Source organism: Neovison vison, chromosome 4 (assembly GCF_020171115.1).
Source record: "Neovison vison isolate M4711 chromosome 4, ASM_NN_V1, whole genome shotgun sequence".
Classification (NCBI taxonomy): domain Eukaryota; kingdom Metazoa; phylum Chordata; class Mammalia; order Carnivora; family Mustelidae; genus Neogale; species Neogale vison.
Genome location: NC_058094.1, coordinates 35,817,026 through 35,834,437, shown reverse-complemented (window position 1 = coordinate 35,834,437; position 17,412 = coordinate 35,817,026). Strand labels below are relative to the sequence as shown.

At 39.0% G+C, this 17,412-nt stretch overlaps 1 protein-coding gene across 6 annotated transcripts in view; it reads left to right on the top strand.

Moving 5' to 3' along the window:
* The window catches only part of GRHL2 (grainyhead like transcription factor 2), a 158,621-nt gene that overhangs the window by 110,341 nt on the left and 30,868 nt on the right, over positions 1–17,412 (top strand). For all 6 annotated transcript variants that reach the window (XM_044245191.1, XM_044245190.1, XM_044245192.1 and 3 more), the window contains 3 exons: positions 8,414–8,572; positions 15,006–15,093; positions 15,551–15,690. In XM_044245191.1, the coding sequence (XP_044101126.1) occupies positions 8,414–8,572; positions 15,006–15,093; positions 15,551–15,690 (387 nt within the window). The remainder of the gene's footprint in view (positions 1–8,413; positions 8,573–15,005; positions 15,094–15,550; positions 15,691–17,412) is intronic.

Here is a 17,412-nt window from a genome sequence, read left to right as displayed (position 1 = left end):
TAGCACTTTACAATTTAAAACATCATCTCCTAAAACATCATCTTAAAACATTTTAAAGTGTCGCACTACCAAGGTGATGATTGTTGTACCTGTTTAAAAATGAGTCCGAGGGGTACCTGGGTGGTTCAGTGGGTTAAAGCCTCAGCCTTTGGCTCAGGTCATGATTCCAGGATCCTGGGATTGAGCCCCACATCGAGCTCTCTGCTCAGCAGTGAGCCTGCCCCTCCCCACCTCCCCCTGCCCCGCCTCTGCCTGCCTCTCTGCCTACTTGTGATCTCTGTCTGTCAAATCAGGTCATGATCTCAGGGTCCTGGGATCGAGTCCCGCATCGGGCTCTCTGCTCAGCAGGGAGCCTGCTTCCCTCTCTCTCTCTGCCTGCCTCTCTGCCTACTTGTGATTTCTCTCTGTCAAAATGAATAAATAAAAAAAAAAATAATAAATAAATAAATAAATAAATAAAATCTTTAAAAAAAAAAAAAATTAGTCTGAAAGGTCAAATAATTAGTCCAAGGGCACACTGCTGGAATCTGCACCAACTACATAATTTTGAGTTTCCAGGTTTTTGTTTGTTTTTGCTGTGCTTTCCTCTCACTTGGCTTCCAGTTTCAGAGAAAGTTCTGTCTTTTTTCTTACAGAACTTCACTTTTGAGTCATCCTACTTGATCCTTGCTCCAGGGCTCTTAAGTTCCACACTCACCTTTCGGCAGCCTCTTCCGTTCCCGCTCTCCTACCATGTGAACACCTCCTCCATCTTGAAAGAACACCTGGGTTTGCCCCTGCTTTCTGGTACCCTGTTCCTGGTCCTCTCTCCTTCCTCTATCAGACTTCCCAGCTGAGATGCCTTCTCTCCGTCTTCAAGTCCTGTCTCCCTCATCAGTCGAGCTTCCTGCCTTTCTCTCCATCAGGCTGGCCTCTCAGAGGGGTGTGGATCCTCTTCACTTCTGAACCTGGTGGGCCTGTGCTCAGCGTCGCTCTTCTCGTCCTCTTTCTAACTTGGACGTTGGATACCGTAGCCAGAGTTCTATCCCGATCATACCCCCTTGGCCTCCTCAGGTGTTCATTACTTGATTACAATGATGAATATCTTGGTTGGCCACTTCCCTCACCAACCCCTTCCTTCGGGCTCCTTCTTAACCTCTTCAACACAGACCCTCCTCTCCCATTAGGCTGGTCTCTTCACTCTTTTCAGAGTCAGCATCCACGTCTCTTCTAGCCCAAGACCCCTGCATCAAAACTTCTCAGGCTGACATGCTGCTTTCTCAGTTTTTCAAGTCTCACAGCATGTATGGTCCGGGATTGTCAGTTTAGTATCTAAGGATACACATTCCACAGTAGCGAAAACCGTTATGTCCCTCCGCTCCCTTGAGGATAGGGCCATACTGTACATCACTTCTGCCTCCCAGAGCTTCTATAAATAGTATCCTCCACGGCACATACACATGGACATACATAGATACATTCACACTGAATATACATTGGCGCTCAATTTACATGTGTTGATATAGAAACAAATTTTGAGGATAAATCTGGTCAGAGAAGCCAACCCTGCTGTGTTGTTTTGACGACTTCAGCTACTCAAGGCAGTTCTGGCTCCTAGAAGATTTGCCTTATGAAGGTGAGAGCATGGATAAAGAAGGAACTGTGTATTTAGGAAGTTAATTCTCTCTTCATTCATTGGACAACTATTTGTTGAGTATCTATCATGGGACTGGCACTGGGAATAGAGTGACCTTGAGGCAGATAAGGACGCGTCCTCTTAGGAGCTCACAGCCTCATAGAGCGGACAGGTAATTAAGCACCAAACAGATAAACAATAAGATATATCCAAACACTGTGAAGTACTTTGAAGAAAATGGAGAAGAGCAGTGTGACAGAGTTTGCTTCTGGTCATGGGCTGAGGTGGGAAGAGGAGGAAGACAACTCTAGATGGGGTGGCTAAAGCCAATATTTCTGAAAAGTTGGCATTGGACTAGGCATCTGAATGAGAAGAAGGAGCTGGCAATGTGTGTGGCAATATGTGGGGACAGTGTTGGAGATAGCGGGCCCAACAAATAGCCAAGACTCTCGCCTGCGAACAGGCTCGCCATGTTCTCGAAATGGAAAACGTTGAGGGCTAATAAAATACAGAAGACTATGATAGACGATGTGAGTAAACCCAATGTGTATGTATGTATTTACAGCTATATCCAGAGTATCTGTAGGAGAAAATAAAGAAATATATCATCAGGTTTTAAATCATTGCCTAAAAGTGCTCTATAAATGGAGGTGTCAGTAAATGTAAGAGCTTCTTAGCTCCTCAGCAGAACGGCAAGCTCTCTGAGGGTAGGGAGTCTGTCTCATCATTCTTGTGTCCCACCATGTAGTGTAATGCCAGGCACAAACAGAAGATACTTGATAAATATTTGATAATTAATGCATGAAGGCAATGAATGAATTCTCAAGGCTGAGATTTCACATGTTCATATTGTCTACTTTTAGGCTGTCTTTCTGTCTCAATTTGACATCGCATCTGCACCAAAACACCGTCATATAAAATGGAATAAAAATGCTGGTATTTAACAAAGCCATCCATATGGTCTTTAATAATTTTAAGAACCAAGAGGAAAACAGAGTGGGGAAATTGGCAAGAGCACACTTATATATTTATATATTGTTTGTGTTTTAGATTGAAAATGCTGATTTCTGGGTGTAGGCTTATGTCGCTGTAATTTGGAGGTGAATGCATGTGCAGTTTCTCGGAAAAGAGCTCTTTAGAGTCTCAAAATAAGGAAAAATGTAGCTTTCTTTGTCTTTAATCAGAAGGTACTTGAAAATGCAAAATACAGTTGTTTAAAGAGGAAAGAAATAAATGTTTTCCATTAAGTCAGGGACATTGTGATTTTTTTAAATCCCAAATCGTTTTGTATATCAAAGATAGACCCGTTTATGTTATAGGCAAGCTCTGGGGAAAAATCTTAGGAGTTAATAATCAAGTTAAAGCCCACTGATCTGTATTTATTTTAATAAATCTTATTACATGCATAGTACACAACTGAGAGTTATTATAACCTGGACAAAGTCACTTGTCTTATGCAAGAACTACAAAATGGAAATTGCAGTTCATATGTAAAAAAATATTTTATTAAGAAATATCAGTTGTCATGAGACTGCCTCTGTTTCTGGAAAGGTCTTGGTGTACTTAGAAACTATCTGAATCAATTTCTGAACCAATGACAAAATTTAAATACTATTTATTATCTGCCTAGATACACCTGATTTAATGAGTATTTTTCTAAGGAATAAATTATGTACTGTCAGAATTATAGGAAAATTAATAACAGATTTTGAAAACATTATATAAAAGTATGTAACATTCATAATTATTGGGTGACAGACCCAATTGTTCATGGCATTTATATGCTCTCTACATAATCAGGGCTCCTGCTGGAGTTCAGAATTTTCTGTGCTTGACGTTTGGGTGAGCATTTGGTGGGGGAAAGCATACCTTTTCCCTAAGTTTCTATAACACACATTTGCAGCAAACAGTGCTTTGTAGATAAACTTCCAAGAAATTGGCTTTCACATTTGCCTGCTGTGCATGGAACTGGGACATGGTCGGGTTTACAAGATGAAACAAATAAATGCTTATCAGTTCTCAAGCCAAGGTTTAGTTAATGCCCTTCCATAGCTTCCCGACCCCTCTACCCCGTAACTGCAGTTAAAGTTCAACCATTTAGGTTTTGAGTGCAGCACAGCGAGACTCTGATTGATACCATCGGGCACTGAAACTCTGCTTCGCTCTTGGTTCAGGCAGCCAGGCCAGAGGAGAGCAGTGCCAACCCTTTTGTAAAATCCCTGCCGGTTAGGATAATTCTGGAAACTGCCAACCTAATGTAGCAGCGAGGGAGGATTCTTACGTTGCTTACATTCTGTAGAATCAGGATGCCATGAGTCAGAGAGCCCACTGGACCTTCTACTAAGAATCTTCCTCTATTAAAAGACCCTGATTTAAGTGTGTCCAGGTAGGATCTAGCGTAGCTTATTTGACCTCTAAAGATCCTTGCTACTGGGTGGCTGACTGTTCCAGCTCCTGCAAAGAAGAGTTAGCCCCATTTCTCATAGTTCGTTACCAGTAGATCTGTCCTACTCAAGTGGCCCTTGTAAGTATATGCATTCCGTCAGCCCAGCTCTCTTAGTTGTGATTGGAGCTGACAAAGGCCCCAGTTAATATTGCATCCTGCCTGTCTGAGTGTGGTCCACTGTGCGTGATGCATGGATAATTCACTGACCTGACTCTGAATCCTGATACCTTAGGAGATATGCCTGCACTGTTCTCCTCCGGGTTCTGTGGTGCGAGGCAGGTGCTTTGAGGGAGTGGGAAAAAAAACAGTCTGCATGGATTACAGTGACTACAGGAAGATTTCTCTATGAAATACAGGGTCAAAGATATGGAAACTGCATAGCTCCCCGAAGTAATCACTGATTTGCTGACACAAAATTGTGTTTCATACATTCTGGCCAAGATAACCCCATTGTCAGTAATAACAGTAACAGTAAAAGAAGTCAAGTGTTCCCAGGAAAGTTGCTTTTATTTGTTTGTTTGACCTTGAGATAGATCAGCATTTGATGAAGTTACTGTAATCTTTAGAACACTGTCATATTGCCTCTCTCTCCCCATGTAGATTTGATGTCTGTGATTATAGGACCGTAATAGTGCATCCGAGCTGGTACTGAGCACAACCTCAGGAACACATTAGGTGTTTAAAAATACTTGTCTTGTGCATGAAAGTTCTCTGTAGCTAGGCCACAGAGAGCATTCTCTGTCTGCTTTTACCCTGAAAGTTCTGGAGGAGAAACAGGCATGACATACTTGTTCTTAGTGCTCTCAGCTACCCTGAGTAACTTGACGTCTGCATTTTTAGTCATTGTTTTTTTTTTCTATCATTCCTAAATAATTCACAAGCATTTGTAGAGTCCATTGTCTCAACCCAGTGTCTGCAAGGGTTTTGTTTCACACATACAGGCCTTCCAGGTTCATACGTGCCTTCCAGCTGTGTTCTGTGTCCTCACTGCTTCTGTACACAGCTCTCTGTGGAGAGCCTTGACCACCCTGTGGTGCTTATAACTGGGTTACTCATCTGTCTTCCTCTTGGAATGCCCACTATGTGAAGGGGTCTGGCTTTCTTCTGTCCCCTGTGTGTAATGTGTTTGACCCACGATGGGCTTGTGTTGATGTTTATAGGATGAATGAATAAGCAAATGAATAGAAACACTGAATGAATGAAATGAATTTATCCAGTGTTAGATCATCTCCAGGCACTTGTTTTTAGATGGTGGCTGGAAAAGAGTCTGTGTTAACTAGCGTGTCACTAAGACCTTTCATTTTAGCCTTATTATTGATGTGGTGTTTTATGCTGAGGTTCCCTCATTATCAAGTAAGAGTTCAAAAACAAAATTCAAAATGATCTTTATACAAGTTATAGCACTAAAAATGAGACATCTGCTTGTATATATTACCAAAGCCTACAGGCAGCAGAGCTTGAAATGAGTTAGATCAGTTAGATCAGTTCTGGTAGTAAAATCAAAGATTTGAATAGACTTTAAAATGTAGTTCATGCCAGTGGGTCTTTGCTTTTGCAGGGCTGTTCCTTTTGATATTGCTGTGACACACAAGATCAAGGGTTTGAAAGTGAATGAAAATTTCAGTGGGACCAAATAAAACCCAGGTCACATAATGCATCGATGAAACGGTTTTTAGAATACATAACTGTACAATTTAAGAATGAGTGCTTTAAAGTTTAATGTTAAACAAAAATAATAAATGTGGTATAAATGAAAAAAATGCTTGGGTTTTCCAAGAGACCACTTCTTTTTTTTTTTTTTTTAATTCTTTTTTTTCCATTTTATTTTATTTTTTTTCTTTTTAGTGTTCCAGCATTCATTGTTTAGGCACCACACCCAGTGCACCATGCAATACGTGCCCTCCTTAATACCCACAACTAGGCTCACCCAACCCTCCACCCTCCCTCACCTCCCAAACCCTCAGTTTGTTTCTCAGAGTCCATAATCTCTCATGGTTTGTCTCCCCCTCCGATTTCCCCCAACTCACTTCTCTCCATCTGCCAGTGTCCTCCCTGTAATTGCTTATGCTTTATAAGTAAGTGAAACCAAATGATAATTGACTCTCTGCTTGGCTTATTTCACTCAGCATAATCTCCTTCAGTCCCGTCCATGTTGATACAAAAGTAGGGTATTCATCCTTTCTTTATCCATTCATCTGTTGAAGGTCATCCTGGCTCTTTCCACAGTTTGGCGACTGTGGCCATTGCTGCTATGAACATTGGGGTACATGTGGCCCTTCTTTTCACTACATCTGTATCTTTGGGGTAAATACCCAGTAGTGCAATTGCAGGGTCATATGGTAGCTTATTTTTAATTTCTTAAGGAATCTCCACACTGTTTTCTGAAGTGGCTGCACCAACTTGCATTCCCACCAATGGTGTAAGAGGGTTCCCCTTTCTCCATATCCTCTCCAACACTTGTTGTTTACTGTCTTGTTAATTTTGGCCATTCTAACTGGTGTAAGGTGGTATCTCAATGTGGTTTTGATTTGAATCTCCCTGAGGCTAATGATGATGAACATTTTTTTGTGCCTCTGTTAGGCATTTGTTTGTCTTCTTTGGAGAAGTGTCTGTTCATGTCTTCTGCCCATTTTTTGACGTGATTATCTGATTTGTGTGTGTTGAGTTTGAGGAGTTCTTTATAAATCTTGGATATCAGCTCTTTGTCTGTAGTGTCATTTGCGAATATCTTCTCCCAATCCGTGGACTGCCTCTGTTTTGTTGACTGTTTCCTTTGTTATTTAGAAGCTTTTGATCTTGATGAAGTCCCAAAAGTTCATTTTCGCTTTTGTTTCCTTTGTCTTTGGAGACATATCTTGAAAGAAGTTGCTGTGGCCTATGTCAAAGACATTACTGCCTGTGTTCTCCTCTAGGATTTTGATAGATTCCTGCCTCACATTGAGGTCTTTTATCCATTTTGAGTTTATCTTTGTGTACGATGTAAGAGAATGCTCGAGTTTCATTCTTCTACATGTAGCTGTCCAATTTTCCAAGCACCATTTATTGAAGAGACTGTCTTTTTTCCACTGTATATTTATTGATGTACTTACCACATAAATATAGGTAAATATGGGTGCTGAACCCATTCCTTTATTCCATGGTAAATCAACTGTAAATGATAAACCCACTATGTAAAGTGAGGATAAAGTTAGTCATTTATGCTCTTCTATTTCTCCCAACATTTTGTGACAAATTATTATTTTTAGTTCTTCTCTTGGTCAGTGTTGTAATCTTTAATAATTTATTGAAGCTACCATTTTTTTTATTCATGTTATTTCTGTTATATCTCTTGATACCCCTTGTTTTAAGATGAGGATACCAGTGAGTTTACAACATTTCCTCCGTCCTATTTTATGTCTTACCCTCCCTGGCTCTTCTTTTGCTTTTTCAGTAACCTAGAAGTATTTTAGTATTTACATTATGCTTCAGGGAAGGATTTTTAAAATGATCTAAAGGGAAAATTGAAAACCAAAGCCAATAAGTGACTTGTCTGAGACCCCTTAGCTAGTTAAGGTTAGAGCTGGAACTAAAGCTTAGGGCTTTCTGGGGGCGCCTGGCTGGCTCCTTTGGAGGAGCACGCGATTCTTGATCTCAGGGTCATGAGTTCAAGCCCACATTGGGTGTAGAGATTACTAAAAACATTAAATAAACTTGAAAAAATAGAAGTAAAAAAATAAAGCCTAAGGCCTTTGACTTCCGATCTCTAGGGGGTTTTCTACAGATAAACTCACTGTTTGATTCATCACGTATTTATTGAATGTGTGCCCTCCGCCACACACTATAGTAGATGCCACTAACACAGAAGCATAGGAAATGGTCTCAAATCTCAAAGTTACTAGTGACGGAGGAAAAACAGATATATGAACAAATCCCTGTTTCAGTGCAGTAGCGTGCAAGGGAAAGTGCTATCAAGTTTTGTTTCTGGTTTTGTTTTAACCCCACAGCTCAGAGATTTGAGAAAGTGATAAAATTAGAAGTGACGGCTTTAATATGTTGCAGAGAGAGTGTAATTACATATCCAATTTATGCATGTTTGAAGAATAAATAAGATTTTGCTGATACACTTGAAGGAGAGTATTGTCTATTTCTATTAAGATTTAATGTGAAAACAATTTTTATATATTTAAATGATAAATTATGTATTATATCATGTCTCATGGGCTCAACCTGTTGTTTCCGAGTATCCAGATATTTTTCAGTTGTTCTTAGAAGATTGTGTAATATTTTGACTCCAAGTCTGAGACTTATGCATTTTCTAATAGATCTTTTTTATGGTGACATGTGAACTTTTTCATTTCTTTTCCCACCCTCAGATTTTCATCACTGTGAATTGCCTGAGTACAGATTTCTCCTCCCAGAAAGGGGTGAAAGGACTTCCTTTGATGATTCAGATTGATACATACAGTTATAATAACCGTAGCAATAAACCCATTCATAGAGCTTACTGCCAGATCAAGGTCTTCTGCGACAAAGTGAGTAAAGATCATAAAGGTATCTTTGTTACTAGATGTTACTTTTAATGACATTTCCTTCTTGTCACCTTCTCTTTATAGTGGTGTCAAATTAATCACCTTGTCGAACACACTGGGAGTTGTAACCTTTCGTTTTCAATTCCTATTAGATATCTAGGGAGTCATCAGTCGACTGTACTTATTTTTTTTTTTTTAGTCAATCATTTTACTACTGATTTAATGGCTGATTGACATTGCACTGTGCTACTCACTTAGATAAATGAAATAACAGATTAATAGTTTTTACTGGGTATAGGCCTGTCCCAGAGCATATCAGTATAACCTTTATTATTTTATGGGTTTTATTATTTTACGGGGTCTCATCCAGAGCTTTTTGGAATAGAAATGGCACCTATAAAATAAGTTCATTAGTAAACATGCACTCAAGAGGAGATACAGCTTTTTAATCTCTCTGAATCCCACCATAAGAAGATAGAGCAATTAGAATAGCAAAGCTTAAAATCCTGTGCTTATGTGACCTGAGGTCCTTACAAATCCCAAATATGAGTGGGAGTAAACAGCAAGGAGTTTTGAGGCCTGTACGATATCAGCATCATGAGGTGGAAAGCAGTGGTGCTACTGGATAACCAGAGAACAGGAAACCTACAAGATTGCCCCACGGTACCCACGAGAGAATGAAGTGTGCCAGCTGAGGACAGCATGTGAAGCCGGGGTGGGAGAGTACTTGTAGACTCCAGTTTGCTATTGCTGGTAGAGGCAAAGGGATGGAACCTTGAAGTGTTTGGGGCTCTAAGAACTCCGGAAAGTTAGAAATTAAAGTTCTCTTCTTTAAAGTTATAAATTAAAGTTTTCTACGGCAAAACTCTGCTCTGAGAAAAAGCTCCTGGGAGTAGAATCCAACTTGAATCGGACTCCCTCCACTCCTCCAAAACAAGGGGCGAAGGAAAGAAGTTCCAAATAAAAAGGACAAGGAGAAAGGATACAGAGTAGACAGATCTCAGGAAATACAGACTATTTATTTATTTTTTTTGGTCACTTTGTGAACACATTGGAAGAGAGAGCATGAGAGCCGTGGAGTCGGCAGAACTCTTGTTCCACTCATTTCACTTAAAAATAACTATCAGAAAAGAAAAACAGTTGAATCCCATACAGTGTCTCATGAAAAAAAGAGATTAAGATCTGCCTGACTTCCTCGGGGACAATGGGGAACCTGCCCATGAAACAGATGATACCTACAGTTGAGTGTTCCGGAATGAGCTAAATGAAATTAAGAACATCACAGAAACCATGAAGAGCAATATAAATCATGTAGAAAAATTCACAAGTTGTTTTGAAAAGAGCTGTGATAGAATTCAAGAGAGAATTCAGAAATAAAAGATTAAAATATTTCAGAAGTAAAGACTACATTAGAAGCAAAACAAGAATGAATGAATATACCAGAGAATGCCTTCAGAGGAATACAAGTTGAAAGGAGAAAAATTTTTTAAATCAAAAGGAATAAAAAATGAGAGACAAAAGAAAATAATAGATAGAGGACAGAGGTAAAGAAGATCCATTATTAGGAATCTTTGAGAGAAAACTAAAACAGTGGAGCAAAACAAATGCTTAAAATGATAAATCAGGAAAACTTTAAGTACAAACTATATGCATAAATAAATATGTGTATATTTAAGCAGCCTACTGCATACTCGGGAAAATTAACCCAGGATAATCAATACCTAGTTGTTAACCTATGAAACTATAAAGATATTCTTTGGGCATCTAAGTAAAATAGACTAGACTAGACTAGACTAGAATAAAAAGCCAGTTTTTATCATCAGACTTTTCAACAGCATTCTCAGGGTAGCCTGTTAAGCCAGTAGACACAGTTGTTGTGTAAATGAGTGAACAGTGGGTGAGTTGCCAGAGTCATACAGCAAAAAAAGTAGGGGAGCTGGATGCAAATATGGGTCTGATTCCAAACCCATACTCCTTGAATGGATGAACAGCTATACACATGGAAGCCAAAATGACACCTGATGATTCAAAACCTCAACCAAGAGCCAAGGTATCCTTTAAAAACAAAAGGAAACATACAAAAATCAGTTAATATCTTCAATTCAGCATATTAAACATTAAAAAAGCATTTTCAAATGATGTACAACGTGGAATTTCTTAAGTACAAATGGGACAGTGTTTAAATGATTTGAATTCCCTCACTTTATTCCAAATACTTTAAGGGAGATTGTAGAATCCCACCTCCAGGAATCTCTTTCTTGGAAGTGAGGACTGGGATTAGGGGGAAGGAGAAAGGGAGGGAAGGATGTGATGGAGACTGGGTGCAGTCCATTTACCTTTACATTGCAGCTGGGATTGAACATGGGAAAGAAAAGCTTTAAAGGATGCTCCTATAATATTTTTTTCAACAGTGTTGATATGACAAATACTAAAACTCAAAAAAAAAAAAAAGGAAAACGCAAGATGAATTGAGAGTGTTAACCTTGTTGTTCACCTGTGCACTAACACTCTAAGAAACTAGTGATGTAAAGTGTTGCCAATGGTTGGTTTTAGTTTACTTATCCTGGTATTAAGGATAAGGAAGAAATCTCAGGCAGGGTGTATTAACCTTAACTGCTAGTCATTCTTCTAATAAGCTGGATACAAAATCTTATGTTGTGATTTGCCATATTTGCAGCTCTAATTTTCAAAACCCAGGAAAAACTTCTTCCTGGGAGTTTAAAAAGAGAAAAAGTTTAATTTTTCCACTTTTCAGATGGGTGTGTCAACGCAAATTATTTTGAATTCTTCTCTAACGCTAAAGAACTAAGAGCTGTTCCGTTTTAAAATCATACGTTTTCCAGTCACAGTCAAGAATCTTGAACAGATGGAATTCTGCACTATTTATAGTTCTCCAGCTTGATTTATAATTAACACACCTCTTCTCTAATTTTTTTTTGATATTATGATACCTCTATGGAAATACAAGTTTTTGCCTTAAAAAAAAATTGGGATCTGTCTATATATCTACCTATATTAATACCTATGTCTGTGTCTTTATATCTGTATTTAATTACTCCCATTATCTTTCCTGAAAAACAAGAATTATAGTACTATAAATAGTAAGTACATATTGTACAAAACTTGAGAAATAAAGCAATGTTCTTTTTTTTATAATAGTTTTTTCCCTTTATTAATTTTTGTTTGAAAAGATCTTGGAGGTGACGACTATTGAAGATTATGAAAAGCTAAAGGTACTCCTGCAAACCCTCTTGGTACCTTGACCACCTTTCAACTGGTTATAGACACATTTTTAAAATAAATTTAAGAGAAATTATTTAAGTATCCAATAAAACAAAGATAGCCATTATCTCTCAAGAGGTGGCAAAAATGATCACAATATAATCAGGAAATCTTGAGGTGTATTTTTTCAATCTAACACTCCAAAGTGAGCATTTAGTTAGAGGAAATTATTTTCAAATGATAAATCTGGTCTTTGTAGCAAATTACACTGTTCTGGAAGAACTAGACTTTTTTGTACTTTGATAAGAGTGGAAAGATCTTTTAGAAGCTTTAGGTCACAGATAATCAAAGGAAGTAAAGGAATTCATGGAAGGTCATGTTCAAGGAAACTTTCTCCATCTTAATTAAATATATCTCAGCTTCCCTGGGTCATTACGAAGTCAAAGCTTGATTTTAGAAATAGGATTGTGGTTCTCCTAAAGATGTTTGGATACTATCCAAACTTGTTTTGTCATACTGATATCTGAGCATTCTGGACAGATGGTATTTTATATAGACATGGCACCAAGAGTAGGCAGTGTGGGAAGCCACTGTAGGTTTTATGTTAATCCATTTGGTTTGGCATATCCAAGAATGCCTGTAAAATAATAAGCAGGTAACTTTATTGCCTAAAAGTTGACACTGAACATATGTAAGTCTTGAAACAAATTAATTGCAGGCTTTTTCTTCAAAGTAATAGTACAAAATAAAACAAGAATTTAGAAATAAAACTGCTTGACCAACCTTGGGGTCTGTCTTCCGTGAGTTATAATTTATATAGATAGAAAAAGTTGTATGTTTTTATTTATATTAAATAGTATATTGTGCAGAACTCCTAGTACATAGAAAGACGTCTTATGGACCCAACAAAAAATGAGTAATAGGAGACTTTTGCTTATATCTCACACCAATTTCAACAAGGCAATGTCTATACATTTAACACTTTATTTTCCCAAAATATTATATGTTATCTAGATACAAAAACTCTGCAAAACCTTAATATATCATGAAAAAACTTCCAAAGGATATATTTCTGTATTTTATCTCCCTCGTGCTCTGGATTTCCATGGTTTATAATTATCCATGACAATTCAAAACTTAAAAGTGAAGCCCTATAAAATAATTACTCCCTTTTGGTAGTAAGAAGATTTTTGACATAAAAACATATTTAAGATACCTGGTTAAATTACTCTATCTGTCCAGATCTTATCTAGATTAAAGCTCTTAGAACTCACCTGGTACAGAATAAGTGCTGTGTAAATATTAGCTATAATTGCCCATTTTTCAAGAATTACCTCTAGTGTTATCTCCTTATGATGCCTTCATTGCCCACAGATCTCCAAATCTCTTGTGCTGTGCATTTACTTCGGCCAGAATAGGGAATCTTTTTTTTTTTTTTTAAGCCAATTTAATAAAACATTTGTCTCAGTGTTGTTTTTTTTTAAACTTCTTTTTTTTTTTTTAAGATTTTATTTATTTATTTGAGAGAGAGACAGGGAGAGAGAGCATGAGTGAGGAGAAGGGCAGAGAGAGAAGCAGACTCCCCGTGGAGCTGGGAGCCCGATGCGGGACTCGATCCCGGGACTCCGAGATCATGACCTGAGCCGAAGGCAGTCGTCCAACCAACTGAGCCACCCAGGCGTCCCTTGTCTCAGTGTTTTAATTCAAAGCTTTGTATATCTTTTTCTGTGAAGTGCCTATTTCATGACTCTTGTCCATTTTTTAAATTGGTGCATTAGATGTCTTTTTAAAGTTGAATCATTATTTATATTAAGGATTTAGTACTTTTTTAAAAAAGATTTTATTTATTTATTTGACAGAGAGAGATTGAGAGATAGCAAGAGAGGGGAACATAAGCACAGGGAGGGGGAGAGGGAGAAGAGGCTTCCTGTAGAGCAGGGAGCTTGATGTGGGGCTCGATCTCAGGACCCTGGGATCATGATCCAAGCTGAAGGCAGATGCTTAAGGACTGAGCTACCCAGATGCCCCATGGATTTAGTACTTTATATGATATTTTTTTGCAGACATCTTCACCATTTTGTTCTTTGCCTATTAATGTTTTTTATTGTTTGTTTGTTTTTGCCTAACAGGTTTAATTTTTACATTTTCAAATCTAACTTTTTTTGTGGGATGAGTTAGGGGCAACTTTTAGTTAGCTGGTTGCCAGCCAGTATGTGCTTCTCCCATCCTTACATGTACTGTCACAAAGGGCAGGAACTGTCAATGTGTATCTGAAATCTAGGGGAGGAGTCTAGTCTGGGGTGTCTATCTGGATGTCACCTGTCTAGGGCATCCTGGAAATATGGGTGCGGGTGAACTCTTCTACAGCAAGAATGGAGAGAAAGAAAGGAAAAGAAAACCTTTGGGACATAGGTATTGAGGGTGAGAAGAGGAAAAGGAGTTGGCAAATTTGACACATTAGAGTGACAATAATAAGAGTCAGGGAATCCTTGAAGGCCAAGAAGGAAAGAGATGTAAAGTGATGGTCGATTGGTTAAGTAAAGTGGGATCTGGTAGGAGAAGCCAATGAAGAGGTCAGTACTAGGAGCAAAAAAGAGGTGAAGAGACCAAACTTCTTTCTACCTGGCTGAACAAGTCCATCTCCAAGCACTTATGAACACGTTAAAACAAAAACCAAAATCCTACTTGTATGTACGGAGCAATCATACATATTGTGTATTTCCTTAGGTCCTCCCTCATACTGTGATGGTTTTTGTAAAGGTTCCGTGACAATGAGCAAAGCGAAAATTTTATAGGGAATTCACATTCAACTTCAATGCTCTCTCTGTGCCTAGGAATGATGTTAACAGGCCAATGCTTTATCTTAATGACATTTTATTATAATCCCTAAGGTTACTTAATTGACCTCACTGGGGTAGGAACCTGGGCCTGGTCTTTCTGTGCGAATTCAAAATTGAAGTTGTATATATAGGCAGGATTTCAAAACTGGGGGAAATAGGGAAGAAGTGGGATCACTCGGAGGTCAAAATATAGTACAGACTAAGGATCTGTCTCAGGCTTCAGAATCTTGGCCTGACCTCCCTAGGGGCACAGAAATGGGGCTGCCTGCTCTCCCTTTACCCCTGCTTTGTTTCTTATCCTACAGACTTGTCTATGAATGCTGTTTTTGCATGCTCTGGTAACATAGCTGGCATTGTTTGCTTTTCCCTGTTAGGGAGCAGAAAGGAAAATCCGAGACGAAGAGAGGAAGCAGAACAGGAAGAAGGGGAAAGGCCAGGCCTCCCAAACCCAGTGCAACAACTGTGAGTGTTGCTGAGCAGGGGGGCGCTCTGCCCAGGCCATGTCTCCTCAGGGGGACAGGTGGGAAGAAGTGGGTGGTGGGCGAAATGATGGGTGTGTGAGGGATGGCCAGCTTTTCCCTAGCCATGAAGGCTGGGTGTCTTGTCTCTCTGAAAAGCAAATGGAATCCCATGATCACGGATTATTTGTGCTGGGAGGGACTTTGTAATATCACGGAGCCCAACATCTTCCTCCTCCAGATGAGGAATCTAGGCACTGGAGGCTCTATCTCCAGAGTGCTCGCCCAGAGCTCACGCGCTTTCTGTTGGTTTGGCAGTGGGAGATGGGGCGATTGTAAAATGTGTTCACACATTTTGGAATGTGTGGCTTTTGGAAAGCTTCAGAGGGAACAAGAGGGAACTCAGACTAGGGCTTACAGCTGAGAGAGCTCCTAGTCACACATAACCCTCTCACGTCCAGCCTCTGATGGGAAGCTGGCAGCGCTGCCTTTACAGAAGAAGAGCGACATCACCTACTTCAAAACCATGCCCGACCTGCACTCACAGCCGGTGCTGTTCATACCCGACGTTCACTTCGCAAACCTGCAGAGGACGGGACAGGTAGGCTCTACCTGCTAACATACACCTGCCCTCCCTCCCCGGGCCAGTGGAATCTTAAGACTGAATCACTGTCAGGCAGTGTTGACCTTGAAAATAACCTTTGCACTCCATGTGTTGCCAGAAAAGCCCGTCATTCCCTAAGAAAGTGGATTTGTATAGAAAGGAATGTCTCAGCAGAGGACACTCACTTAGTGAGGGGAAGAAGAGAGTGAGCGATAGTGGGGAAGTGTTGACAAAGCAGTGAAAGCGGAAGAAAGTAAGGAGGCTGATAAACTTAGAGAAGTTTGGCGCTGTTTGGGGCTGTCCTTTCCACCTGTGGAATTAGCCTGGTGCAACAGAGCTCCATCTAATGGTGGAAAATTGAACTGCACCCAAAGCTTCAGAAAGTTGCCCAAGAGGAAGATTTTTTGATTACATAAAACCGTATCAACAATTTTCCCCCTAGTAACTTAACAGTTCCCATTGAATACATAAATCACTCCACACCAAAAGAAAAATGAGATTGTAGACAAGCCTTTTTAAAAGTAATTCTTGTCTTCTGGTTATATCTACAAGCAAAGTTAAAGAGCTAAAATTAAAATAACATAAACACCCAGTAATCAACTCAGTATGGTAGCTCAAGTTGATGAAATATTAGGTGTCCACTAAAATTATAATTATGTAAATTATGTAGCAATATAGGAACTAGTTACAATAACATTTAGTGCAAGAAAAAATTAGCATACCCTTTTGTGTCTATACTGTGATTCTAGATATATATCTGAACTTGAATGTAACAAAAATTGTAACATTTGATGTTAAGTGATGGATGATTTTTTCTTTTTTAAATATTTTTAGTATTTTATGTGATAAATTAGAGTCATAAAAAAATGTACTTGCCTAGCATTAGCCTGATTTGTCCTTCAGTAAATCAGTCGGGTTTTAGTGAATCTTGTGTGGGTTAGCTTTCTTTTAAACTCAAAATCCTCCAAGGAAAAGTTTGTTTTGAGAAATGAGGCATATTGACATACTCAAGTTTTTCTCCCATTCTCAATGTTCAGACACTCAGTGGAATTGACCTTAGTCAGGAGAGGAAATCATTATTGGCTCAACTTGCTCTTTCTGAAGAATATATTGTCCTTCCCCGTGTTGTTGCATTATAGGTATGAAACAAAGCAGTTACAACAAGCGAGGGTTCTTTGTTGCTGTTCATGACAGAACATGGTTACAAAATACATCTAGTGTTTTCTTAGAGTGCATTCCACTAAAAACTAATTTAACAATCTCATCCTGTCTTACTTGTTTGATAGGAACAAGGTCACAAGGGAGAAAGAAGAATGTTAAGATTTATCAAGCTATGAGGGCCAGCACCTCATTTTAATTTATTTTTTTAATTCCCAAGAGTTTGGTGATTTGTTCATTTACCGTCTTAGCCCCATAGGATTTTATGAAGCTGGGTATCCGTACTTTCCAGAAGAAGGGGTAATTCAAATTGTTCTTAATGTTTACTGTCATGATTCTGGCTTCGGCTCTGTGTCAAAGCTGACAGCCTGACCTGTTCTCTTGGCAACGTTTCCCTGAAAAATACAAAGCTGTAAATAAATCTCCAGAGGAAAATTGACCAAATCTGTGAGTCTTCTGGCCTCACTTGGCCTCTCCTTGTCCGAATTGTGTTCCTAGTCTGTGGCCAAATCAGAAGGAAAATGTAGCCTGTATAGTTTATTAGGTTTTTCTGGTTTTTTG